This window comes from Bos taurus, chromosome Y (genome assembly GCF_002263795.3).
Source record: "Bos taurus isolate L1 Dominette 01449 registration number 42190680 breed Hereford chromosome Y, ARS-UCD2.0, whole genome shotgun sequence".
NCBI classification, from domain to species: Eukaryota; Metazoa; Chordata; class Mammalia; order Artiodactyla; family Bovidae; genus Bos; species Bos taurus.
The window spans coordinates 53880-81090 of record NC_082638.1 but is presented as its reverse complement, the minus strand read 5'-3'; the positions used below and the strand labels follow the sequence as shown (position 1 = coordinate 81090).

Genomic DNA, 27211 nt, shown 5'->3' with positions numbered 1-27211 from the left:
GAAGCGTTGCTGGCAAACCCCCAACTCACTATTGGTCCAGCCCAGTCCAGCCAGGCCCCCCTGGGCACTTTCTGTCACTGGATTGGTTAGTTCAGTAGCACCTCACCTGTGTAGAATCACAGCGGGCACTTGTTCTGGCTGCACAGTTCTAATGACGCACAGCACTGAGCATCTGTGTGCGTACCATTTGTGTCATTTATACCTTGTTTGACGCCATGTGTGTTCAGATCGTTTGCCCGTCAAGCACCCAGTGTTCCTTAGTGTTGAGGTCCACGTGTCTTGTGTGTTCTCCAGATGCGAGCACTGGTCAGAGGTCCTTGTCCCAGCGGTTTTTCCAGTCTTCCCTTGCCTTTCCACTCTTCTGTCAGCCTCTGGAATTACAGATGGTTTTAGTTTACATCCTGCCTGGTCCTCAGATTCTTTATTTTGTGGTTTACGTATTTCTGTCCTTGATAGAAAGTGTAGGCCATGAGCATTTTCTCTTGTGTTTTCCTCTGTAAGTTGGGGTGGTAAACTCTTCTGTTCAGGTACGAACTGTGCTCGTAGCGGGGTGATTGCCTGCATGGGGCAGGAAGAAGGGGCACTTCTGCACATGGTGCCGAGCGGCTTCTCACCCGTTCAGCAGCCCCCTCCTCCAACACCCACTTGCCTTGGCACCTTCTGCAGCCATGTAGGAGTCGCGCCCTGGACGCTCTTGCATGTGGGCAACGGGTCATCTCTAGAGCCGGGCAGGGCGATCCTACCCCAGGATCCGGACACTCCTGGCCCCTGCCTACCCCACCACCATCCTCACTGTGGTGCTCTGTTCTCTCCTCAGTGCTGACCCCTCCCCGTGCTCACTATGGTGCTCACTCCTCAGTGCTGACCCCTCCTTGTGCTCACTGTGGTGCTCCCTCCTCAGTGCTGACCCCTCCCCATGCTCACTGTGGTGCTCCCTACTCAGCGCTGACCCCTCCCCGTGCTCACTGTGGTGCTCTCCCCTCATCTGTGCTGACCCCTCCCCGTGCTCACTGTGGTGCTCTCCCCTCATCTGTGCTGACCCCTCCCCGTGCTCACTGTGGAGCTCCCTGCTCAGTGCTGACCCCTCTCCGTCCTCACTGTGGTGCTCCGTCCTCAGTGCTTACCCTTCCCATCTTCACTGTGGTGCTCCCTCCTCAGTGCTGACCCCTCTCCATGCTTACTGTGGTGCTCCCTCCTCAGCACTGACCCCTCCTCGTCCTCACTGTGGTGCTCCCTCTTCAGCGCTGACCCCTCCCCATGCTCACTGTGGTGCTCCCTCCTCAGTGCTGACCCTCCCCGTCCTCACTGTGGTGCTCCCTCCTCAGTGCTGACCCTTCCTGTCCTCACTGCATGTCTTCCCTGCTCTCACACTCTCCCCATGGCTGTGGCCGGGTCTCTGTGGATGCAGACTGGGGCTGCGGGAACAGCGTCAGGCTGCCCTGCCTCGTGTGCTGATTGGGTTTGTGAGATGCTGGCTGGGATGCGCACTGGTGCTGCGGGAACAGCCTTGGTGCAGGGCACCCCCTCCCTGGTCGCCGGTGGGAGCCACAAGTCCTCTTGTGGCCAGTGTCTGGGTCTGCTCTCAAGATCGTCACGCGGTCGTGTCTGCTGGGATCTGCTTACGTGTTTCCTCCACGTCTCCCTCTGCAGTCCTGACCCCGTTCATGCTCTTTGCTTGCGGGGCCCATCAGTGCACAGCTCGTGGGCCTGAGTGGGGTCACCCTGAGCCGTTCACTGAGCTGTTTGCCTTTTTTCTGTTGTTCTTGTTCAGTCGGTCAGGGCTGTCTGACTTTGCAACCCCATGGAATATAGCCCGCCAGGTTCCTCTGTCCGTGGGATTCTCCAGGCAGGGATGGTAGAGTGGATTCCCGTTTCTCTCTCCATGGGATCTTACTCCAGGAGTCGAACCTGGGTCTGGGGGGAGTGTTCCCATCTATTTTGGACTCTGCTGGTTTTGCCCGCATGAGTTGGGTGTCTGCAGGACTGTTGGTAAAGGTGTTCACGTCTGCTGGTGTCTGTCCCAGGATTTGACCAAAGTGTTGAGGGCGAAACTTAAGCCCATCTGCAGTCTTGCCACCAGGAAATAAAGCAGTCAGAGCGTCTCCGTTGTTTCCATTCCTCTTCAATGCCTTCTGTTGTTGTTCAGTCGTTCAGTCACGTCCGACTGTTTGTGACCCCATGGACTGCAGTATGTCTTCCCTGTCCATCCCCAACCCCAGAGTTTGCTCAAACCCACGTCCATCGAGTCGGTGATGCCATCCAACCATCTCATCCTCTGTCGTCCCCTTCTCCTCCCGCCTTCAGTCTTTGCCAGCATCAGGGTCTTGAAAGCTGTGACTCTGAGCGATGTGGTCACTGTGACCCCTGAGATGTGCGGTGTTGCAGAAGCGTCCTTGTGTCCCGAGTATTTCACGGTCTCCTCTGTCATTTATGCTCTCCTCATGGGTCATGAGATGCTGAGACTCTGGCGTTAGGGGTGTGTTCACCTCCCCTGTCCCGGTTGCTGACTGTCAGGCTCTGGTCGGGGGACGAGGTGCACAGCGCATCCTCAGGAGCAGTGTCTGTGTCCCCATCACCCGTGTGACTGAGGGCGAGGGGCTGCCGTGTCCTTAGAGACACGCTGGGCTGTGTGGGGCGCGCCGTCTGCACACAGCGGCTCTCCCTGCCTCGTTGGGGTCGGGCCGCCGTGGGGGCCAGGACGAGCTCACCCATGTCCCTGCCCCTCCCGCAGGCCTGTGGCTGCCCGCTCTACTGGAAAGGACCGCTCTTCTGCAGTGCTGGCGGTGAGCGCACCGGCTCTGTGTCTGTCCACAAGTTCGTCGCCATGTGGAGAAAGTGAGTCCCGAGAGGGGGGTGTCCCCAGCTGTCCCCCACCCTGGCTGGTACTCCTGTGGCCGGGACCGTCACTCTGGGGGAGACCTGCCTGCGGGTCCCGGCAGCTAGGACAGTCACATCTGGGGGTTCCCGGCGGCCGGGACGGTCACGTCTAGGGGAGACTGTGCCTGGGGCTCCCGGCACAGCTGCCATGTACCTCCTGGGGCCCGAGTCTGGGCAGGGGCCTGTGGACGCGCAGGGGGTCAGTGGGGGTGTGCTCTGTCGCTCAGGGTCCTGCAGAACTGTCATGATGACGCCGCCAAATTCGTGCACCTGCTCGTGAGCCCCGGCTGCAGCTACCTGGTGCAGGAGGACTTCGTGCCCTTCCTGCAGGTGCGTGCCCGCCGCCCACTCCGTGCCCCTCTCCCGTGTGTCCTGCTGTGCACTGCACATGCCGCCGTCCATGTGTCACTGCCTTGCGCAGTGCACACCCCCATCTGCACCTGCCCACCACACGCATGTCCTGTCTCTGCTGCACACCCCCCCCCCCGCTTCACAGGCGCATCCCTATTCTACACCTGCGTGTGGGAGCCTGGCTCTCTGCCCCTGGGGGCCGCCTCTGCTGTCTGGGAGCCTGGCTCTGTGCCCTCGGGGGGCCGCCTCCACGGGCTGGCCCCGTGCAGCCCCTCAGGGGCCGTATGAGCAGTGGGATGGAGTGGACAGCTCCACCCCTGAGCCTGGGCGCCTGGACTCAGACGGGCACCGGGCCGTTCAGTGCCAGGCTGTCACAGACCGGGTCAGGGTTTGCAGGATGCTCATTCCAAATGCCTTTCTGCTTCCTTTAGCACAGTTTGTTCAGGACTTCATGCTCCATTTTCTGGAGGAGAATTTAAAGTGATGGTTGGCTACCTGTACGTTCCACTTAAAACATGGAACAGGCAAAGTTAGGCAGAGGGCGTGAGTGAGAGCCGTTTAAAGGGCTCCCGGGACTCTAGTCCTTCATCACACAAGGACGTGTCACATGCTCCTTCTCAGAGTGTGGGGTGCCCTTACACGCTGGTGTGTGCGTGTTCATATGTGTCAGGTCACCCTTGGTCGTGAGAGGCCGTGACAGCCACCTCCGCTCAGAGCTCCGTCCTTCCTCAGACACGGCCCGACAGTACAGTCTTGCTCTGACGTGATTTCATATACCTGTGTGTTCGAGGGGACTCCACGGGGGCGGCTCCGGGCCTGCCTGTGCGACCCTGGGGTTCTGGTGGACACATGGGTTCTCGGCCCTGGGGACTGTGGGCGGTCCCGTGGCGTGTCCCAGGGCTGGGTGCTGTCCCCCTGCAGGACGTGGTGAACACGCATCCCGGCCTGGCGTTCCTGAAGGAGGCGGCCGAGTTCCATTCCCGCTACATCACCACGGTGAGTGCAGTGTCCGTGGCCCTCACTCCCCACTCTGTCACCAGGCTCAGGTGTCTGTGGTCCTTTTCTCTGGGGCTCGGGAGAGGTGAGCAGTGTGGCCCACATGGGCCCCACGCAGGGCATGTCGCCGAGCCCCAGGGTCGGATGGGGCGCAGGTCCTGGCAGGTGAGGGCATGTCCAGAGACCCTACCCTCTACCTCCCGGGCAGCAGGGTTTCAGGTTCTGAGCATCAGGCCCGGGTGCTCTGCGTGGGGCGTGGGCCCCGCCTGGGGACACGGACCTGCAGCCCAGGCCCCGCCCCTGCCCTGGGCCGGGGTCACCTGGGGGGAAGGGCTCTTGCCCACACACATGGCCTGGCTCTCGGTGCAGGTGGGTGGTGGGCAGCCCCTGGAAACACGGGCTGGGAGCACTCTTGTCCTGCAGCACAGAGTGCACACGTGTGGGTGGGGCGGACACGCAGTGGGAGGGGACGCGGGCGGGGCGGGGTGGGGGTGTGGGCACCTGTGCAGCTCCTGTGCCCGTGGTTCCCAGGCCCGCCTCACGCATACACCGTGCCACTCTGCTCCCTGACTAGCAGTGACCGTCCAAGCTGAGGCTGCTTCCAGCCACACTGACCGCGGGCCGGAGACACTGCTGCATGCCGAGGGCTCCTAAACACACAGGGGACGGGGTGGCGGCTGTCCTAGGGGACGGGACAGCCTACAGCGGGGTGGGTAGGGGCCGTCTCACAGGAGCAGGGGAGGGGACATCGTGGATGGGGACAGAGAGAGGGCGCCCTGGGTGGGGACGGGAGGGGGAGGGGGACAGGGGAGGGGGCGTCCTGTCCCAAGGCACTGCCGTCCGGACCAGGGGGCCCTGTGCCCTGCCGGGCCTCCGTTTGCAGGGGCGGGGGGCACTCTCTCGGCTTCGAGCTCATGCTCTTCTCCCGGCGGTTGGTCAGGTGCTCGCGGAAGGGCCGGAGCCGAGCTTTAGGCCGCGCTGTGTGGGCTGCCGGCCCCTGTGCTGCTGTCCCCGCCCCATCCAGCTCGAAGGCGGCCGAGGGCAGCTCCCGCTGTACTGGGTCACCCTGGGATCCAGCGGGCCTCCTTCCCGACCCTCTGCCGTGTGCGGGGCGGCCGCCCTCTGCTGGCGGCTCGTGGTCCTGCAGCACACCGTCCCAAGTCCCTGGGGAGGCCACCCAGGGGGTCACCGGGCAGCCTGGCACGCTCACACGTGGGCCTCCCGTGGAGCCCTGCAGCGCCCACATCACTGTGCAGGGCTGACGTGCCCCGTCTGTGCCCCGCAGGTTATCCAGAGGATCTTCTACACCGTCAACCGGTCCTGGTCGGGCAGGATCACGTGCGCCGAGCTGCGGAGGAGCACGTTCCTGCAGGTGCGCGCTATGGTCTCAGGATGGGGACAGTGACCCCTCCTCCACCCGCCCGTCGTCCCCCCCCCCCCCCCCACCCAGGCACGCCCCCGCCCCTCCCCGTCCATCCGTCCCCCCTCCCACACGTCCCCCCACCCGCCCACCCGTCCATCCCTCTGTTCATCAGTTACCTCCCACCCTGTAGTCTATCCGCACGGAACCGACCCTCCATCCTCCTCTCCTCCCCCATCCCCCACCTTCTCCCCTCCGTGTCTGTGACCCTGGCCTGACCCCGGTGCACCCCTGACCCGGTTGCCCCTCCCGGCCCTCACACGGCCTTGCCCTGCTCTGACCCTGCCTCCCCGACACGGGATCTGGGCCCATCCTCACTGGACGGCCTGTTTGCACTCCGTGCCCTGGAGTCCCCACTGGCAGTTCTGTGTTGTGTCCTGCAGAACGTGGCTCTCCTGGAGGAGGAGGCAGACATCAACCAGCTGACGGAGTTCTTCTCCTACGAGCACTTCTACGTCATCTACTGCAAGTTCTGGGAGCTGGACACGGACCACGACCTGCTCATTGATGCGCAGGACCTGGCCCGACACAACGATCATGGTGAGCGCTCCCCCTGCCGGGGGTGGGGCAGGGCCGGGACTCCGCCGGAGCGGGTGCTACATGGGGGCTCCTGGTCTCCGGAGAGAGGCCGCGGCTGCCCCCATGCCACCCGACCCCTCACCCTCGGGGCCTGACCTGGACTCCCGCCGGACCTGCTGCGGGACACAGGAGACAGGTATACACTCACGGCATGGCGTTGGGGGCGCCCTCAGGCTGGCGTGGACGGGGAGATGTCCAGCACTTGGTGGCTCCCCCTCGGAGCCCTTTTCATTCCCCAACTCTTCCCACCCCCGGTCTCCTCTGTGTCCCTCAGAAGGGGGGGTCACGCCTGCCACCATCTCAGGCTGGGTCCCCTGATGGGCTCGGTGGGGGCCAGTCCACGGGTCAGCACTGGGCTCACAGCACCTGTCCCCGCAGGGGAGACGCCTGTTCCCACAGGGCTCTGTGTCGCCCTTCCTGCCGTGTTGCTGGTGCTGCCTGCTGCCAGGCCCTCTAGCGCCTGCCTGTGGGGGCACGGTGCCATCTGGACACCAAGTCCCAGCCCAGGGCCCTGTGGCCGTGACGGGTGGGCTGGCGGCGTCAGGCCTGGATTCGGCCTGTTGAGAACAGCAGAGACACGTTTCCTAGGGAGGTTTAGATTCCATCCTCTGGGTTTGACCCCAGAGCCTTTGTCTGTCCTCACGACATAGAGGCTGGAAAAGCTAAAACCCAGCCTCCCTGAATTTTAGGAGCAGCAGTGAGGAAGCCTGTATAAATGCTTTTTAAAAATTTATTACTTTTTTAATTGAAGGATAATTGCTTTACAAAATTGTGTTGGTTTCTCCCAAACCTCAAGGTGAGTCAGCCATAGGTACACACATGTCCCCTCCCACCCCTCTAGGTTCTCACAGAACCCTGGTTTGAGTTCCCTGCACCTCCCTTTACAAGAAACCAAACCTTCAGGGTACGCAAAATGGGCTAAAATTTACCTGTGTGGTGGATTTTTAGTTTTGTCAACTATTTCTTTAAAACTGTAGGTTTTGATGTGATGGGTTGTCAGGTAATTGCAGCCGTGAGCGTGTTTCTGAATTCTCTGGGCATTCATTTGTTTGTGGTCAGTGTGGCCTGGATGGGCCTCCGAGGTCAGTCCCCCAGGCCAGCCGTCTACTCCCTGAATCCCTCAGGCTGGTCCCCCAAGGGCCCCGCGATCCTGGTGTATGGACGCCTGAGTGTGCGTGGGTTCCTCTCAGTTCCACTGTTGGTCTCGACTCTGACCCCCGCTGTGAGATCAGCACAGGCCTTGGTGGCCAGGATGCACTCATCAGGCCCTGAGGCACCCACCTTGTGGTCCAGGGCTGGTTGCCACGTCCCCAAGGCCTTCTGTCCACCTGTGTGGTTCTCACGTCCGGTGGCTCTCGTCAGCCGCTTTTGGGGGTCTGTCACCAAACAGGGCCGCTTGCTGGGGTCTTCATGGCCTCGTTTGTCCTGGGGACACTAGTGACCCTGGGACACGGGGGTCTTGCTGGCTGGGACAGGACATGGGGTGGTTTCAAGTACAGTCCCCGGCGTGCCCATAGGCTGTATCAGTGTGGGTTTTGCATGGGCTCGCCCTCCTGTGTGGAGAGGAGCGGGCCGGGGTGGAGCTGACCGTCCCGAGTGGTTTTTCTGCCGTCATCTTGCCAGGTGTGGGAGTGCATCTGAGTCAGCTGTCCTGGTTCCCTGGGGCTGTTCTCATGTGCGTGGGGGGGCCCTCAAACAGGAAGTTATCCTCCCAGTTGTGACACCGGAGATTCTAAATGAACTTGTTTATGAAGGCCCGAGACCCACGAGGGCCTTGAGGGTTACCTGAGGCAACTGTAACAGATGACCACAGATGGGGGCTCAACACCCGTCCTCCCCCAGCCCTGGGGACCACACATCTGAGGTCAGGGGTTCCCAGGGCTGGGCTCCCTGCAGAGGCTCCAGAGGAGGGTCCTTCCCGTCTCTTCCGGCTTCTGGGGGCTCCGGGCGTCCGTCCCTGGGCTGGTGGCCGCCTCCCTCCCGTCTCTGCCTCCGTCTCCACGTGCCTTCTCCTGTGTCCGTGTCTCCCTTCTGTGTCTTATAAGGACCCTGTCCCTGGGTTTAGGGCCATCCCCATCCAGGAGGGCCCCATCTCAGACCTTCACTATCACCTCTGCAGAGACCCTGTTTTCACATAAGATCCAGTTCCCACGCCAGGAGGCAGGATGTGGATGTATCTCTTTGGAAAACCCCGTTCAGCAGCTGACACCATCCAGTTGTTCCTCTCAGAGTAGACTTTCATTGAGCCAGGATGAATGGGGAGGAAAGGACGTTTTGTCTGTATTTCCCCATTTTTTTGTGGTTACTTGCCTAAGTAGGGGCTGAAAAGTGTCCCCAAGATTAATATACTTGAGTTGTGATCCCTGAGATTTCAGGAGGTGCTGTGTTTGGACATGGTCTTTAAACAGGGGCTGAAGGTGAAATGAGGTCACTAGGCTGGTTCTGATCCCACAGGACTGGGGTCGTGATGAGAAGGGGAGGTCGGGACACAGATGCACACAGGGGCGAGCATGTGAGGACTCGGGGAGGAGACGCCGTCCACACACACAGGAGGGACCAACCCTGCCCACACCTGGGGCTCCGACTCCAGCCTCCAGGACGAGGGGAGGGTCACCATGTGCTGTTTAAGCCACCCCGTGTGTGGTGATCCATCTGACAGCCCCGGCCTTCCACTCTTTCTTCCGTGAACGTGGTTGACATGCATCTGGGTTCTGACCACAAGCGCGTTGTGTTTTTGGAGGCAGAGCCTGTGCAGGAGTGAATGTGCGTCCTGCTGTCCACATTCCACTTGTTCCTGGAGCTCTGGGGCCAGCGCCTCCCTCTGAAACTTGGACTCTGGCTCAGGTCCCTGGACTGGGTGGGTTTCCCCAGAGGCTCAGCTGGTTTAAGAACCTGTCTGCCAGTGCAGGAGATGCAAGAGACTCAGGTTCAATTCCTGGGTTAGGAACATCGCCTGGAGAAGGGAATGGCGACTCACTGCAGTATTCTTGCCTGGAGAATCTCATGGACAGAGGAGCCTGGTGGGCTACAGTCCACGGGGTCGCAGAGAGTCGGACACGACTGACACAACTTGGGACACACCTTTGTTCAGCTGCTCGGTCGTGTCTGACTCTTTGCGACCCCATGGACTGCAGCACGCCAGGCCTTCCTGTCCATCACCATTTCCTGGAGTTTATCCAAACTCATGTCCATTGACTCGGTGATGGCACCAGCCATCTCATCCTCTGTCGCCCCCTTCTCCTCCTGCCTTCAATCTTTCCCAGCATCAGGGAAAGTGAGTCAGCTCTTCGCCTCAGGTGGCCAAAGTATTGGAGTTTCAGCTTCAGCATCAGTCCCTCCAGTGAATATTCCGGGTTGATTTCCTTGAGGATGGGCTGGTTGGATCTCCTTGCAGCCCTTACAGCACACATATACACACACACCGACACACACACACCCAGGACTGGGAAGCAGTGGGCAGTGTCCGAGGAGGCGTGTGCAGGAAATTCAGGCCCCCAGGGTCCCGCCCAGCCAGACCTGGGTCTCCAGGTTCGGCCTGGAGCCCGCCTGGCCACGTCCACAGCCGCCGCGTAGGGCACCAGGACCCCCGAGCGGGACTCACAGCCTGACTCCTCTTTTGCAGCTATTTCCACCAAGATGATTGACCGGATCTTCTCCGGCGCTGTGACGCGGTGCGTGCCAGCAGGCTCCCAGCAGGGCTGGGCTGGCTTTCCCGGAAGCATCCGGCCCTGCCTGTCACTCCTGACCGGGGTGGGGGCGTATTCTGAGGCACCTGAAGTGGTGCCTTGGGAGCATGTGTATAGGGTTTTGGCATATGAGGCCACAGGCAACGGGGATACACGCCATTGTCACAGGAAGTCATGAGTAAGAGAGACACATGTGCTATTCAAAAGGTCATATGTAAAGGACATACACGCCTTTGCCATGTGCAGGCATATGTAAAGGACACGCATGATCATACTTGTGACATCATAAGTTACGGGCACACAAAGCACGCTCTTGGCGTATGATGCCATGCATGAGGGGGACACAGGCCCTGGGCATGCAAGGCTTTGAGGGGGCTCTGAGCTGGGCAGGTTCTTCTGCCCCAATCCTCGTCCCCCCGCCCCCTCCAGCCCTGCGAGACCCTCCCCTGCAGCCACACAGCCTGTCAGGCACCTCCGGGTGGGAACAAATCTGGGACTGGGTCCTTGCAGGGCTCCCGTCATCCCTGGGCGTGGGCAGGGACCCCCGCCTCAGGCTGCTTCTCCCTGACACCGCCCTTATCTCTTGAATCCAGAGGGAAAAAGGTCCAGAAGGAAGGAAAAATCAGCTACGCGGACTTTGTCTGGTTTCTGATCTCCGAGGAGGACAAGAAGACCCCCACCAGGTGGGTGTTGGGGCCCGCGCTCTGTTCAGGCTGTTAGGGCCCTCTCAAGAGGAGCCCAGTGGTCACCCATCGGTGAGGGCACTCCCCGCGGCCCATCCCCGTGAGGTCGTCTCGGAGGGGGTCACACAAGGGTGTGGTCCTGGGAGTGGGGTCTGTCCATGTGCAGATCACCCTGGTCAGAGCGGGTCTGGGTGGACGGCTGTCCTGGCGGACGTGTGACCCTCCTGGCAGCAGCATCAAGTACTGGACCTGGGGGGTGGGGTCACCCTGGTCAGAGCGGGTCTGGGTGGACGGCTGTCCCAGCATATGTCTAACCCTCCCGGCCGCAGCATCGAGTACTGGTTCCGCTGCATGGACTTGGACGGGGACGGGGCGCTGTCCATGTTCGAGCTGGAGTACTTCTACGAGGAGCAGTGCCGGCGGCTGGACAGCATGGCCATCGAGGCCCTGCCCTTCGAGGACTGCCTGTGCCAAATGCTGGACCTGGTGAAGCCCCAGACTGAAGGTGCTGTGTGGGGGCGAGGCCCTGGAAGGGGGATGGCCTGGGGGGGCGCCCAGGGAAGTGGGGCCCCAGAGGGTAGGGGGACACCCAGGGGGTGGAGATGCTCTGGGGAATAGGGTTGCCCCCGGGGTGGGGAGTTTCGGGGGAGAAGGGGCTCAGCCTGGGGGGGGTGTGGTGCCCCAGGGAAGTGGGGCACCCGGCAGTGGGAGACACCCCAGGGGAGGGGGACAGCCCGGGGGGATGCCCTTGGGAACTGGGGTGCTCCTGGGGAGGGGGACACCCCAGTGGGTAGGGAGCCCCGGTGCGGACCCCCTGTATACCCCGACAAACCCTTAGGGACACACAGGGCTCTGGTCCTCCAGCCACCCGCCAGGCTTCCTCCACACCGGGAGCACTCCCATGGCCGGGCTGGCGGCAGAGCGCACGGTGCTGTGCTGTAAGGCGTGTGGCTTTGCACACGCGAGGGGCCTGGGTTCCTCGGGGTGCCTGGGAGCCGCGTGTGCTCAGAGCCACCCACGTGTGCTCACGACGTGCCCGTGCATCCATGAGCCGCCCTGCACCCAGGAGCTCCCCACCGCGTGCCAATGAGCCACCTCACAGGCCCATGAGACTCCTCCGCGCTTACCCCGCAGCTGTCCTGAGCGCTCACGCCCCACGCTGCCCACCCGCGCTCCCAGCTGTCCCCTGAAGTCCCCTCCGTGCACCCCCACCCGTGTGCTCACGGCTGCGCCCCTCCCACAGGGAGGATCACGCTGCAAGACCTGAAGCGCTGCAAGCTGGCCAATGTGTTTTTCGACACCTTCTTCAACATCGAGAAGTACCTGGACCACGAGCAGAAAGAGCAGGCATCCCTGCTCAGGGTGAGGGGAGGTGACGGGGGAGGCCGGTGGGGGATGTGCGGGGGTGGGGGCACCGAGCGGCTCCTGGGCGACACCGCACCGTGCTCTGCCTGTCGTCCACAGGAGAGTGACAGTGAGGGCCCCGAGCTGTCCGACTGGGAGCGCTTCGCCGCCGAGGAGTACGACATCCTGGTGGCTGAGGAGGCCGCAGGGGACCCCTGGGAGGACGGGTGAGTGCGGGAAGAATGGGAGGGGGGAGAACCGGGTCCCAGTCGAGGGAAGGCCAGGGACGGGGGCAGGGAAACAGGCTGCCAGCGGGAGCAGTGAGGACGCCACCTCTGGCTGCCACTTCTTGGGGAGGGTTTCCAAGGGACTGCGGCCCTACCGCCGAGGGCAGGCACGCTCTGACTCTGAACCGCTCCTGGTCCTGCCCCAGGTGCCCAGCCTCAGCGCTCTGACTCTGGGAGCTCTTCCTGCTGAGTCAGGCCCTCCCCCAGCCTGCGGAGGGTCCTGCCAGGGCCCCTGTGGGGCACCTACCAGGGTTCCATCTATCCTCCGGGGGTGGCACCCACAGGCCACCAAGGGCCGCAGACCCCACGTAGGGGGACGGGGTGGGGAGCCAGCTGGGCAGCTAAGCTGCTGAGTGCACAGCTGCTCAGTGGGCCTGCCTGTCCTGCCCCCACCTGTCGGGGTGTCGGTGGGGGGGCCACAGCTGCTCAGGGGGCACAGCTGCTCAGTGGGCCCGCCTGTCCTCCCCCACGTGTTGGGGTATTGGGGGTTTGGGGGGGAAAGCTGCTCAGTGGGCCCGCTGTCCTGCCCTGACTTGTCAGGGTGTTGGGGTGCACACAGCTGTTCCATGGGCGCGGAGGGCGGGCGCTGTCCTCATGGGCCCCTCCCCGCAGGTACGAGGCCGAGCTCAGCCCGATGGAGCAGAAGCTGAGCGCCCTGAGGTCACCGCTGGCCCAGAGGCCCTTCCTGGAGGCGCCGGGCAGCCTGGGCGCCGTCGAGCTGTACGAGTACGAGTGTGGGGACGACGACCTGCCGCCCTCGTGACCCGCGGCCCCTCGGGTCCCCGCGGCCTGTGGGTGGGAAACACGGCCGAGCTGCCTTCGGCCTCACCAAGTGCAGTGCGTTTGTCTGTGGTGCGTGCGTCTTTGTTCAGCACAGAAGCGGCTGCAGACGGCCCCGCAGTGCCTCCCCAGCGGGCAGGCGGCCTAGGCCTGCTGCCCCGTCCAGGCGCGTGGAGGCCCCTGTCCGCGGACGGTTCACCCCGGTGGGAACCCGGCGGCGCTGTGGCGAGTCTGCCTGGGCCGTCCCTGCGCTGACCCTGGGCCGGCTGTGTCGGCAGGAACATTCCAGGAGCCCTAGCGCCCGCTGTCCCGCGGGGCCCCTGTGGGGAGGCCGCCCTGGCCAGGGCCAAGGAGCACCCAGGTCAGTGCGGCCCCGCGTTTCTGTGTATGTGTACAAAATGTGTAAAGTTACCTTCTATTTGCTGTGCAGAGCGGTTTAAAGAGTTTTATGAGATCACGTTTGTATTTTGAAATAAAGAATTTAAGGATTTTCAGCCCGAGGCTAACCTTGAGACAAAACGAGGCACAGTAGCTGGGGATCCTGAACGTGGGTCACAGATGGACTCCACACGGACGTGGGGGTCCCCGCAGGGAGACGGCAGGGCATGCAGGCCCCCCGGACGCGGAGCCGCTGGGTGCAGGTCACAGGCTGGGGCCCCAGGCCCGTGCAGCCTGCACTCTGGCCACGGCGGTCCCTGCACGGCCCCGGGCGGCCACCTCTCCCGCGGTCACTTCTGTGCACGACAGGGTGCGAGCCTGCCCTGCAGACACCACACCGTGAGACCAGACGCCCGGGCTCCACTCCGCCCATCTCGGGTCCAGCACCGCTCCGTGCTTCGGCATCAGCCCGAGATTCCAGGGGAGGGTGGGCTCCCATGTGTCCAGTGGAGGTGGCCGAGGAGCATCCCCCCACTAGGCCTTGCGCAGGTCGTCTCAGGTCCTGGCACCGAGCAGACCTCGCGGAGGGTCCCTCCCTCCCGCAGCTGAGCCCCCCCTGACGGACACAGGCGCTCCAAGAGTGGGTGGGGCGGTGAGAGCTGGAGCAGGGGTCCCTCACACCGGACCCCACGGGGCCACGCGGGCCTGTTGTCCTGGCCGTCCCGCCGTCCAGAGGGCGGACTCCACAGCCATGTCTTCCTGGGAAAGGCTCTGGGCGTCCCTGGGAGACGGGCGTGGCCACCATCTCCTCAGAGCTCAGACAGGCCGGGCGTTCCCCTTGGCCGCCGAGTTCCCAGAGGAACCCACTTGTCTCCGGACTCATCCCGCCGAGAGGCGGACGTGGGAGGTCAGCGGAGAGGAGAGGAGGCTCAGAGAACGTGGAGAAAGGAAACCTGGTGAGAACGTGTGGACCCCGGGGGTTAGAGATTGAAGAGATGAGAACCCATCCACCCATTGCAAAAGTAAGACTGAAAAGGCCATCGGGGAAAACGCCTGTGACCAAGGACAGCAAAGTTTCCATCGTGTCAGGAGGTGCGCACAGCGGTCTCCTGACCAGGCTTCTTCCTTTTGTGGGGGGGTGGGGGCGGGTGACAGTGACCAGCAGAGTCCCCCGCCCGCCTTCTACCTGCACATCCAGCCTTCCTCCTCCCCTCCTTCCCTCCTTCCACCCTCCCGTCTGCTCATCCAGACGCCTGCCCCCACTGGCCACCCATTGGTCCATGCGTCCATCCGTACATCTGTGCGGTCAGCCATCCGTATCTATCCATCTGCCCGTCCATGCCTCCCCTTCTACCTGTGTCCATCCATCCATCCTTTCTTCTGTCTGCCCACCTGTGCACCCATTCCTGTGCGTACCTTTCTGTCCATTTACCTGTACAGTGGCCCACGCCTCCATGTAGCTGTCCATCCCACCCAGCCTGCAGTTTATCCGTTTCTCCATCCCCTGCATCCAACAGAAACCCTGGGACCCTATTGGGAAGGCCCACGCGGCATCTGGGACCTCCGAGGGTGGGTGGGGGGTTCAGCTTCGGACACCCATGGCAAAGTTCAGGGCCAGGCCGGATTTGGGAACCCCAGGGCTGCACTCAGGGCCCCCCCACCAAGGCAGGCTCTTGGGTCCCCAAGAAGAGAATGGAGCCCTGGCTGCAGGGTTTGAGGCACTCCAGGGGTAGAATGGGACCCCAAAGCAGGGTTCAGGACGTCTGGGAACCCCAGTAACACTTCCCACACAAGGCAGTCTTGGGCTCTGGGGGTGCAGTCCTAGACTCGGGCTACCCAGGCAGACATCATACTCCCCCGAGTCAGGACACTTCAAGGCCAAATTTGGGGCCTGTGAGCCACACTTGGACATCACCAGATGGTCAACACCGAAATCAGATTGATTATATTCTTTGCAGCCTAAGATGGAGAAGCTCTATATAGTCAGCAAAAACAAGACCAGGAGCTGACTGTGGCTCAAATCATGAACTCCTTATTGCCAAATTCAGACTGAAATTGAAGTAAGTGGAGAAAACCACTAAACCATTTAAGTATGACCTAAATCAAATCCCTTATGACTATACAGTGGAAGTGAGAAATAGATTTAAGGGACTAGATCTGATAGAGTGCCTGATGAACTGTGGACGGAGGTTCGTGACATTGTACAGGAGACAGGAATCAAGACCATTCCCAAGAAAAAGAAATGAAAAATGGCTGTCTGAGGAGGCCTTACAAATAGCTGTGAAAAGAAGGGAAGCGAAAAGCAAAGGAGAAAAGGAAAGATATACTCATTTGAATGCAGAGTTCCAAAGAAGAGCAAGGAGAGATAAGAAAGCCTTCTTCAGCGAACAATGCAAAGAAATAGAGGAAAACAATAGAATGGGAAAGACTAGAGATCTCTTCAAAAAAATTAGAGATTCCAAGGGAACATTTCATGCAAAGATGGGCTCAATAAAGGACAGAAATGGTATGGACCTAACAGAAGCAGAAGATATTAAGAAGAGGTGGCAAGAATACACAGAACTGTAAAAAAAAAGATCTTCACAACCCAGATAATCACGATTTGGTGTGATCACTCACCTAGAGCCAGATATCCTGGAGTGTGAAGTCAAGTGGGCCTTAGGAAGCATCACTACGAACAAAGCTAGTAGAGGTGATAGAATTCCAGTTGAGCTATTTCAAGTCCTGAAAGATGATACTGTGAAAGTGCTACACTCAATATGCTAGCAAGTTTGGAAAACTCAGCAGTGGCCACAGGACTGGAAAATGTCAGTTTTCATTCCAATCCCAAAGGCAGTGCCAAAGAATGCTCAAACTACCGCACAATTGCACTCATCTCACATGCTGGTAAAGTAACGCTCAAAATTCTCCAAGCCAGGTTTCAGCAATATGTGAACTGTGAACTTCCAGATGTTCAAGCTGGTTTTAGAAAAGGCAGAGGAACCAGAGATCAAACTGCCAACATCCGCTGGATCATTGAAAAAGTAAGAGAGTTCCAGAAAAAACATCTCATTTTGCTTTATTGACTATGCCAAAGCCTTTGACTGTGTGGATCACCATAAACTGTGGAAAACTCTGAAAGAGATGGGAATACCAGGACACATGACCTGCCTCTTGAGAAGCCTGTATGCAGGTCAGGAAGCAACAGTTAGAACTGGACATGGAACAACAGACTGGTTCCAAATAGGAAAAGGAGTACGTCAAGGCTGTATATTGTCACCCTGCTTATTTAACTTATATGCAGAGTACATCATGAGAAACGCTGGGCTGGAGGAAGCACAGGCTGGAATCAAGATTGCCAGGAGAAATACCAATGACCTCAGATATGCAGATGACACCACCCTTATGGCAGAAAGTGAAGAACTAAAGAGCCTCTTGATGAAGGTGAAAGAGTAGAGTGAAAAAGTTGGCTTAAAGCTCAACATTCAGAAAACTAAGATCATGGCATCCGGTCCCATCGCTTCATGGCAAATAGATGGGAAAACAGTGGCTGACTTTATTTTTCCGAGCTCCAAAATCACTGCAGATAGTGATTGCAGCCATGAAATTAAAAGACGCTTACTCCTTGGAAGGAAAGTTATGACCAACCTAGACAGCATATTAAAAAGCAGAGACATTACTTTGTCAACAAAGGTCCGTCTAGTCAAGGCTATGGTTTTCCCAGTGGTCATGTATGGATGTGAGTTAGACTATAAAGAAAGCTGAGCGCCGAAGAATTGATGCTTTTGGATTGTGGTGTTGGAGAAGACTCTTGAGAGTCCCTTGGACTGCAGGGAGATCCAACCAGTCCATCCTAAAGGAAATCAGTCCTTACTATTCATTGGAAGGACTGATGCTGAAGCTGAAACTCCAATATTTTGGCCACCTGATGCGAAGAGCTGACTCATTTGAAAAGACCCTGATGCTGGGAAGGATTGAAGGCAGGAGGAGAAGGGGGACGACAGAGGATGAGATGGTTGGATGGCATCACCGACTCAATGGACATGGGTTTGGGTGGACTCCGGGAGTTGGTGATGGACAGGGAGGCCTGGCGTGCTGCGGTTCGTGGGGTCGCAGAGTCGGACACGACTGAACTGAATTGAACTGAGCCCCACACATCCCCAGGGCAGAGTTCAGGGTCCGGGGGCGACCTATGTGGACCCCCCAGGAACACAGTCGAGCCACCAGCGTACACTTCAGAGCCGTGGAGCGGGTGCGGAGCCCGAAACACGGTTCAGGGTAACCCTCGGGTCAGATTCCAGGCCCCAAGGCAGGAGCTGGGACCTCCGGGTTAGGGGGCGCACTCGGACGCGCAAGGCAGAGCTCCCGGCTCCCGAGGGTAGAACTAGACCCGCAAGCCCAGACCGCCGGCCCCGCGCGGAGGCTGTCGTGGGGCCCGGCTTGGGTGCGCAGCGCGGCTCGGTTCCGGCGCTACACGCCAGGGGAGGCGGCCGCGAGCACCCCCAACAGAGAAAGGCGCGTGCCCGGCGGCACCGCCCGGACCCGCCTCCGGGCCGAGATTCGCGCACAGCAATCAGGCGGCGGCGGCGAGTGCCCGGCGACCAATGGGCAGCCTGTAAGACCTGGGTCCGCCCCAAAGCCCCGCTCTGTTTAAACGGGTGACCAATGGGCAGCCGGCAAGGGAGGAGGCCCCGCCCTGTTGACCCGAGTAACCGACGGGCAGCTGGCTAGGGAGCTGGCTCCGCCCCGGAGGTCCCGCCCTGTTGCGCAGAGGTGCGCGGGATGTGGGCCTTGCGGGCCTTGCGGGCCGCGGGCCGCGGGGGAGCCTGGCTGTCTCGCGCGGTTCGCGGCTGCCGGCCCCCGAGGGCCGCACTGCTGCCGCCGCCGCCCCACCCCGAGCGCGCCCTCGCCGCTGTCCGCGGGGGCCTGGGGTGCTCAGAGGGGCGGGAGGGTGGAGGGGGCGGCTCACGTGCGGATGGCCAGAGAAGCCGGGCTGACGGGGAGGAGGAGCCCAAAGATGCGGAGGAGGAGGAAGACGAGGAGGAGCTTCTGAGGAGGGACCCGCTGCTGCCCGCGGGGACACAGCGCGTGTGCCTGGTTCACCCTGAGGTCAAGTGGGGGCCCGGGAAGACGCAGGGGACCCGAGGTGACCGAGAGCTCGGGGCCAGGCGGGGACGGGGGCGGGATCGGGCGGAGCGAGAAGGCTCGAGCTTAAGGGGCGGGGAAGTCGGCGCTTCGGAGGCGGGGCTTCTGGGGGCGGGGATTCTGGGGTTGGACCTCGATGACCGGAGCTCATAGGTCGGGGCTTCTGGGGGCGGGGCGCCGGAGGCGGGTTTCTGGGGCCTGCCTACGACGCTGCAGCCCATTAGGTGGGGCCTCTGAGGCGGACTCGGAGGCTGAACCGCCTACTGAACCCATTAGGTGGGGCCTCTGAGGGGCCTCTGAGGCGGACTCGGAGGCTGAACCTCCCTCGCTGGCTCCGGGAGCCGCGTCCCCTTCCCTACCATGGGCCTATTCTGGGCACAGGCTCCCTCCTGCTTTGCGCGCAGCGAGCCCCTTTCCCTTTGAGCCACTCCTGGGTGTCGCTCTGCCCTACTCCCCCGGGGCCTCCCCATCCATAATGCAAACGATCCCAGCAACTCACGCGGGGTGCACGCGGGGTGCCCCTCGGTTTTAAGCCTTTTATGGACCCGCTTTCTCTCTGTGCCGCTGAGTACTAAGCCCGGAGATGGTGCACAAGCTTTTGTAGCAGAAACGGGAACCGGCTGAGCGCTGAGCGGCGGGGCGGGGGCGCTTGTGGTCGCAGGGTGGAGGGGACGGGCTCCGGAGGGAGGCTGACCTCCCGTGAAGCTTTGGCCACTGAGCTTCACGTCTCACCGGAGAACAGCCAGGGCACAACTGTGCTCCGGGCCATCGCCCCCAGGCTCCCAGCCCCTCCAGACCTGCGCCAGCCCTGTCCACCCCGTCAGGGCTCAGAGCCACGTGGTGGCACCGCTGCCCACGTGTCTGTTGTCCATCAGCTGCCCTGCGAGGGACCGGCCGGAGGAGGGACGAGGACAGGGCAGGTCCTGATCGCCTTTGATCCACGGCCTGTGTCCCCACTCCTCCGGACTCTTGTCCTGGGTGAGTCCTGCCTCCCGCCAGCCCCATTATTCTGACTCCTCAGGGCCACAGACCCTGGGTGGGCGCCTCCTTGCTCATGATGGGCTTGGCAAGGGCGGCCACTGAGGGAGGCTGGAACTAGGCTCTGGTCACCCAGGACGTGACACCCTCCCAGGACGGGACTCAGCCCATCCCACATACAGGACGGCAGGCTCTGCAGGCCCTGGGAGCTTCATGGGACATGCTGTCTAGTGGGTCATAAAGGACCCTGAGTCCCCACGGGGCAGACCTGCCCAATTCCAACATGGCGGGGGTGGGGTGGGGCGCTGTCCCTGCGTCCCCTGCTCAGTTCTGGCTCCCCTCGCCTGTAACCCTCCCTTCCCCTCCTGTTCCTTCCCCGATCCTCCGTCCCACTCCTGACCATCCACCCAGAACAGATCTCCACTTCAAGGAAATGCCTTTTTGGGTGCTTTCTGGGAATCTCTGTGTGGCCAGGAAGCAGGAAGCCATCCCAGCCTGGGGGCATGTGGGCCAGGACCCTGGGCAGTGCTGACCCTCCCGGAAGTGGCCCTCACACCGGCCCATCTCTCCCCTAAGCCGAATGGCAGGTGGCGGAGGCCCGAGCGCTGGTGTGCACGCTGGACGGCTGGTTGGTGGTGGACACGATGGTGGTACGCACCACGACGCCAGACAAGAAGCTCATCTTCGGCAGAGGGACCTTGGAGCAGCTGACAGGTGAGTCCATCGCATGTGTCACAGCCCCCTCCTAGAGTGGCATGAGCTCGACCGTCCCTCTGGGCCTCATGGCACGTGGTTGATGCCATCCAACCATCTCATCCTCTGTTGTCCCCTTCTCCTCCCGCCCTCGATCTTTCTCAGCATCAGGGTCTTTTCCAGTAAGTTGGTTCTTGGCATCAGGTGGTTAGAGTAGTGGAGCTTCAGCTTCAGCAGGTATGAGACCTATTTTCCTGGAAATGGACCGTAGCCTGGTCCTCCCTGACCCATGCTCCATGCTCCCTGAATACTGTGCTCTGAGACCCAGAGGATGTCCGGGGGACACAGCCGATCAAAGCGCAGGGCCGCTCCCCAGACTTACGTTGTGGGCGCACCGGCCTCTGACCGGGGGTTCTCTTTTCCTAGAGAGGATCAGAGGGTCCCCGGAAATCACCTCTGTCTTCCTGAACGTGGAGAGGCTGGCCACGCCCACCAAGGTATGGTGAAGCAGCGGGTCAGCAGGTCTCCAGGGGCCTGGGCTCACGGCTCATCCCCTCCCTCCCTCGCTCTCTGTTTTTTCTAGAAAGACCTGGAAGCTGCCTGGCGCGTGCCGGTGTTTGACCGGTTCACCGTGGTTCTTCACATATTCCGCTGCAACGCCCGCACCAAGGAGGCGCGACTGCAGGTGGCGCTGGCCGAGCTCCCTCTGCTCAGGTGCGAGCAAGACCCGGGCCGGTGCAGACGGACCCCCCCCACCACCGAGACCCTCTCTAGGGACCCCCAACTGGGACCTTCTCTAGGGAGACCCCCTCCACCGAGACCCTCTCTAGGGACCCCCAACCGGGACCTTCTCTAGGGACCCCCCCCTCCACCGAGACCCTCTCTAGGGATCCCCCCAACCGGGACCCTCTCTAGGGAGCCCTCCCAGGACTTTCTGTAGTTTTCATGTATCTAGACATGTTGCCAGGCATGCTGAGGGTGGGATTTGGTGGATAGGGCTTCAAGCTTGTGGCCGCGGGTCCCATCTGTACTCGAGCAGAGACATGTCACCCAGGGAGGGGCCCTCTGTCCTCGCCCGTGATGGCCCACGTCGGAGGGGGCCCCCAGCGATCCCTCCTCCAGGAATCCCACCCCCACCCCAGCCCCCTGCTCTGTCCTCACCCCACGTTCTGTGGTGGACGCACATGTCCGCCCGTCTGCTGAGCCAACCTGTTTCCAGCTAGGTCCCACGTGAAAAGCAATGTTGCCCACCTGGGCGGACGCGGACGGAGCTCTCGCTACACCATGGGGTCAGGTACGTGTCTGAGGTCTCCTCACTAGGTGTGCAGAAGGGGGTTATCATGGCCACCACCCCTACAAAGGGGACAGTGTCCCCCACAAGTCCTGAGAGGGCCTCTCCGCGGTTGCATTCAAAAAGGGTGGGTGTCAAGGGGCCCCAGGGCTGAGCTCCATCCAGAGGCCAGGGGAGCGTCCTTCCCGCCTCTTCCAGCTTCTGGGGCCTCCAGGTGTCCATCCCTGGGCTGGTGGCTACCTCCCTCCTGTCTCTGCCTCCATCTTCACGTGGCTTCTCCTCTGTGTCCGTGTCTTATACGGACTCTGTCCTTGGGTTTATGGCCACCCTACTTCAGGTCCTTCACTTCATCCCCTCTGCAGAGACCCCATTTCCAAATAAGACCCCTTTTGTAGGTCCTAGGCGTGAGGACGTGGATGCATCTCTAGGGCACTGCCCAGCCCACTGTGGCCATCATGCGGACTCTCCCCTCGGCCTTTCCTTCTCAGGGATAAGGGGGAGACCAGGTGACCCCAAAGGGCAGTAGGGCCGGGTCAAGGCCGCCTTCCTCCGGACAGAGCCGTCTCCCAACAGGAGGTGCCAAGGCTGTGCCGGGGACGCAGGCTAGCGGTTTTGTCCCCGGGGTCCTGACACCTGTCAGAGCCCCACAGGCCGCGCCTCCTCCCCTCCACCCGCCCCACCCCTCACCTCCCAGCTCTTGCCCCCTTTCTACCCCGGGCCTGCTCGCTGACTCGCCGTCTTGGGTGTTTTTAGGGGAGTCCTTCCTGCAGTTGCAGCAGCGTCTCCTGAGAGACAGGGAAGCCAAGATCCAGAAGGCCCTGGAGAGACTCCGCTGCAAGAGGCGCCTTCTGGGGCAGCAGCGTAGGCGGAAGGAGTTCCCCGTGGTCTCTGTAGTGGGATACACAAACTGTGGTGAGGGGCGGGTCAGGGATTGGGGCCTGGGCGGGGCAAGGGGCAGGGGCCCTCCCCAAGGAGCAGCTGGTGGGCGGGGCCTCCCTGGGGCGGGACTGTCCTGGTGGGCGGGGCCTCCCTGGGGCGGGACTGTCCTGGTGGGTGGGGCCTCACTGGGGCGGGGCTTGTGGATGGACCCGCCCTGGAGCCAGGGTTGTGGGTGGGATCTCCCTCAGGCTGCATTGGTGGGCAGGCCCCCCCTGGACTGTGCAGGGCTGTATGGGGCTGATGGGCGGACCTCCTGGGGGTGGGCCTGTGCCGGTGGGCGGGGCCTCCCTGGGGCGGGGCTGTGCTGGTGTGGTGCCTCCCTGTGTTGGTGGGCGGGGCCTCATTGGGGTGGGGCTGGTGGGTGGACCCGCCTTGGGGCCAGGGTGGTGGGTGGGATCTCCCTCCGGCTGCACTGGTAGGCGGGGCCTCCCTAGGGCAGAGCTGGGTGGGCCTGTGTCTACATTCCCATCCCATGGCAGGCACATAGCATCTGCCCAACTGCACCATCACGCTTCTGTATGAGGACACCCACATCACAACTCATGGTCCAGGACACCTCCCTCTGTCACCAGGGACGCCTCCCCATCTCACACACACATGTGACCACTGTTTACACCATGCCCCTCGTCTGTCTACATTAACCCTCCCACCCAGGCCCGATCTATCTTACCCCGAATCCTGGACAACAGCAGCTGTGTTCTTTAATGACCCGTGCCTGGCACCAGGGCCCTGCAGAGAACTCCGGGCTCAGACACCCTCCCTGCTCCCATCCCACCGTCCAGCAGCCCAAGCTCAGAAGTGGACGCTAGGGGACCCAAGATGGCCTGAGACGCATGTCCCCGTGTCCCCGACTTGCAGGGAAAACCACGCTGATCAAGGCCCTGACCGGGGACGCCGCCATACAGCCCCGGAACCAGCTGTTCGCGACTCTCGACATCACGGCCCACGCGGGGCGGCTGCCCTCCGCGCTGACGGTCCTCTACATGGACACCATCGGCTTTCTCTCCCAGCTGCCCCACAGCCTGGTCGAGTCCTTCTCGGCCACCCTGCAGGACGTGGCCCATTCGGTGAGTGGGGAGGGCCAGGCCGGTTCCCCCTCAGCTACCAACAGACGGGAAGGGGAGGTGGTTCGCTCCTTACGACAGCACAGGGCTGTGTCCCCTTACACGGGATATCACAGGGACCAGATCCTCTCAAGCCGCTCCACTCAGGGAGCTAGGCCTGACTGTACAATTTTAAGTTTTGGTTTTTATTTATTAGCACTTATTTTTGGCTGTGCTGGGTCTTCACTGCTGTTTGGGCTTTCTCTAGTTGCGGCTTGTGGGGCTTCTGGTCGTGGCGGTGGGTGTCTCTCCCTGGTTGTGGCGCCCGCTTTTCTCGTTGTGGCGGCTTCTCTCGTTGCCGAGCAGGGGCTGTAGCCCGCGGCGGTCAGCATTTGCAGCGTGCTGGCTCATTAGTTGTGATGCACCGGCTTAGCTGCTCCGCGGTATTTGGGATCTTCCCGGCCCAGGCATTGAACCCACATGTTGGGCATTGGCAGGTGGATTTCTTACCACTTGCCAGGAAGTTGACCAGGGAAGCCCTACAACTGTAATTTTTCTGAAGGAAATGCTAATGAAGAGGGGTTTCCCTTTCTGTGTTGGCCGTATCCGGGGCCCAGAAACAGTGAACCCCAACAGAGCCTGGCGTTTACTCAGCAGGGGGGGTGGCAGGGCCCAGGGACAGGCACCCCGGGACCTTCTAGGTTACAGCAGCTGAGGCTGAGGGCACCGTGCAGCTGTCAGCTTCATCCTCTAAGGTTCCTTAAAATGTAAAATTTCTGAAATGAAACCTGAAGTAAAAGAAAATTTATTTCATCAAAAAGAGAACCTAGAAGTGAATCCCTTAAAACCAGACAGAGCACCTCCTTTCCGTGACATAATTACCCTCCGTTGTTACTTCCCTTTTATCCATATTTTCCCAGTGCATGAGGAACCTGTGTGTAAAACATGAAACAGGGGAAAGAACTTCTTTAAAATGCGAGCTTGAAGGTTTCACAGGAAAGTGGGCCGGCCCAGAGCTTTGAATATGGCACTTGGCTGGGCTGCTGACGGTGGGGTCAGCGGCTGCACCCAGGGGCAGCGTCAGCACTGTGGCGCGGGAGACGGGGACGGCAGGTTTGGGGGTGCCGAGCAGTCTCTCGGGTCCAGGCGCACAGGGAGTGGCAGCCTCTACAGAAACCCTAATGAGGGGGCTGGGGGGCTGTGTGCACCACAGAGCCACCCTGTGGTCTCAGGTCGCACCCACCCCTCAAGGTATAGGCCCCCATGGTGGGGAGCTCTGCCCTCACCGGGAGGAGCAGTGTCCTGGGGCTGGCGGGTCCTCCGGGGCTGGGGGTGGGAGCCCCTGGCCCCAAGATCTGACCACCTGCCCCGTCTGGTCCTCAGGATCTGATCGTCCATGTCAGAGATGTGAGCCACCCCGAGACGGAGCTGCAGAAGGCCAGTGTCCTGTCAGCCCTGTGGGGCCTGGGCCTGCCAGACGCCCTCCTGGAGAGCATGGTGGAAGTCCACAACAAGGTGGACCTGGTGCCCGGGTGAGCCCCCTCCCCTGGCCCCTGCAGTGTAAGGTGGAGTCCACAAGGAGGCGACCTGGTACCCAGGTTAGCCACCCTGCCCCGTACCCCTGAAGTGTACAATGGAATCCACAACAAGGTGGACCTGGTGCCCGGGTGAGCCCCCCCCACCCCTGGAGTGTATGATACGAGTCCACAACGAGGTGACCTGGTGCCCAGGTGAGCTCGTCATTGCTGAGTGTGCTGTGCTGGCCGCCCGGACAGGTACACACCCGTGGAGCCCGACGTCCTGGCCGTGTCTGCCCTTCTGGGGCTCGGGCTGGATGAGCTGATGGCCAGGGTGGAGGACGCCGTCCTGCGAGCCACGGGGAGACGGACCCTCACCCTCCGCGTGCGGCTGGCGGGACCGCAGCTGAGGTGCGTGGGGTGGGCTGGTTGGACGGGTGGTAGCGCCGATGATCGCTGTATTGGGTGGGGTGTCATTCCTGTTAGCGGGCAAGGCCACGGTGCTGGGCGGCTTTGTCACCCCCACGTCCCCACGCTCTCCACGTATGAGCAGGGGTCCGGCCGCGTGTCCATGCCTCGAAACGCGGACGGTACTGCCCCCCACCCCCACCCCCAGTTTCCTCCCGCTACCCTGGGAAGGCTGGGTCGGGGTTCAGGTTCGGTCAGGGTCTCCATTCCCATCAATTGCGGCTCCCTCCCGGCACGAGCAGGCGTATGGCCCTGTGTCCACTCGCCAGGACTGTGGGAGATACTGGCCTTCCAAACCCGGGAAGGCTGGGTAGGGGTTCAGACACTGTTGGGATCTTGGTTCCCACCAGTCGTGTGTCCCTCCCACTAGTTGTGTCTCAAACCAATCGCATGTCCCTCCTACAAATCACGTCTCCCTCCCACCAATCATGTGTCCCTCCCACCAGTTGCGTCTCCCACCAATCACGTCTCCCGCCTATCAATTGTGTTGCTGCCCACTAATAGTCTCCCGCCCACCAATCACGTGTCCCGGCACCAATCGCGTGTCCCCCCCCGACAATCGCGTGTCCCCCCACCAATCACATCTCCCCCCCACCAATCACATCTCCCTCCCACCAATCGCGTGTCCCGCCCACCAATCTTGTGACCTGCACCCCGCCCCCCGCCAATGGCGTCTCCCTCGCAGCTGGCTTCACCAGGAGGCTACGGTGCAGGCGGTGGACGTGATCCCCGAGGCCGGGGCTGCCGATGTGAAAGTCATCATCAGTGACTCTGCTTACGGAAGGTTCCGGAAGCTGTTTCCGGGGTGAAAGGATTCACCCCTCCCCACAGATGAGGGTGCTGCACAGTTCAGTCTCAGAGACAAGCACGTGCGGTGGGTGTTCGCCCCCAACCCCACCGTCCCCACCCCCGCCAGCGAGCTGGGGACAGGACCCGGTGGGAGTCAAGTGGTTCTGGGCGACCGTCGGGGCGTCTGGGGAGCAGATGTCTGTCCAGGGTGGTTGACCACACACCAGTAAAGCTTTGTGTGGTGTGTGTGTGTGTGTGTGTGTGTGAACTAGCCTCTGTGGTTTTTGTGCACCAGCCGCCCAGCAGACACCCCGTGAACGCTGCCCTCTAGGCAGGCAGGTCCAGTTTGTGTGTCTGCTGTGTATCTCACACGGGTCCCATCCGACAGCCTGCCCTTGCACACAGCAGTGTCCAGGGAGTGATTAAAACAAGAACCCAGCAAGCGGGAAGGATCTGCTCATTAATAGGGCCCAGCACACAGAACCCACCGCACAGGCGTTAGGTGTTTTCACCTAAAGGAAAATACAAGTTCTGGTTTCTTGTTGACAGCCAGGCCCTGCACGGGGTGGAGAAGCGGGGCTGTGGAGGGTCTGGGAGCAGAGCACCCTCTCAGAGGGATGAGCAGACCGGGGAGCCAGCCAGCCAGCCAGGGCCTCAGGGCACCTGAGCCTCTGGCCGCTCCCCTTCATTCAGCTCAGCCCCTGCTGGTCTCCATCCTCCTGGGTCTGCTAGGTGGGGTGGATGGGCACTAACCCTAACCCCGGTGGGTGGTGAGCATGTGACTTGGGATGAACCCCCAGGCTCCCAGGGTCCAGCCCCCCTCAGCGGGCCAGGGCTGCCCTGGCGGTCCCACGTGGTCCCAGGGCCCCGTCAGTCATGCTCTCTTCCAGGATCCCCAGGGCTTGGCCACCCAGTTCCTCCCAGCTCCATTCCCAATTCCTCCCAGTCTGTCAGACACAGGAAGGACAGTGCAGGTCACTTCTGGCCT

The 27211-nt window shown here is 61.4% G+C and overlaps 2 protein-coding genes across 4 annotated transcripts in view; both read left to right on the top strand.

Moving 5' to 3' along the window:
* Positions 1-13497, top strand: part of LOC132342097 (serine/threonine-protein phosphatase 2A regulatory subunit B'' subunit beta) — a 40972-nt gene extending 27475 nt beyond the window's left edge. For 2 of the 3 annotated variants that reach the window (XM_059884010.1, XM_059884009.1), the window contains 11 exons: positions 2732-2835; positions 3105-3207; positions 4150-4224; positions 5510-5596; positions 6028-6184; positions 9846-9894; positions 10503-10592; positions 10922-11097; positions 11836-11954; positions 12057-12163; positions 12836-13497. In XM_059884010.1, coding sequence (XP_059739993.1) covers positions 2732-2835; positions 3105-3207; positions 4150-4224; positions 5510-5596; positions 6028-6184; positions 9846-9894; positions 10503-10592; positions 10922-11097; positions 11836-11954; positions 12057-12163; positions 12836-12986 — 1218 coding nt within the window. In that variant the 3' untranslated portion in view covers positions 12987-13497. Of the gene's footprint in view, positions 1-2731; positions 2836-3104; positions 3208-4149; positions 4225-5509; positions 5597-6027; positions 6185-9845; positions 9895-10502; positions 10593-10921; positions 11098-11835; positions 11955-12056; positions 12168-12835 lie in introns of those variants that run through there. The other variant, XM_059884011.1, reaches the window with a different exon arrangement.
* Positions 13498-18117: 4620 nt separating this feature from the next.
* Positions 18118-26666, top strand: LOC100298830 (putative GTP-binding protein 6). The gene is made up of 10 exons (XM_024995408.2): positions 18118-18506; positions 20060-20197; positions 20603-20673; positions 20760-20890; positions 21400-21470; positions 22221-22379; positions 23265-23473; positions 24833-24981; positions 25225-25377; positions 26120-26666. The coding sequence occupies exons 1-10, from the start codon at positions 18143-18145 to the stop codon at positions 26241-26243; spliced, it is 1569 nt and encodes a 522-aa protein (XP_024851176.2). The 5' UTR covers positions 18118-18142; the 3' UTR covers positions 26244-26666.
* The last annotated feature ends 545 nt before the right edge of the window (positions 26667-27211 follow it).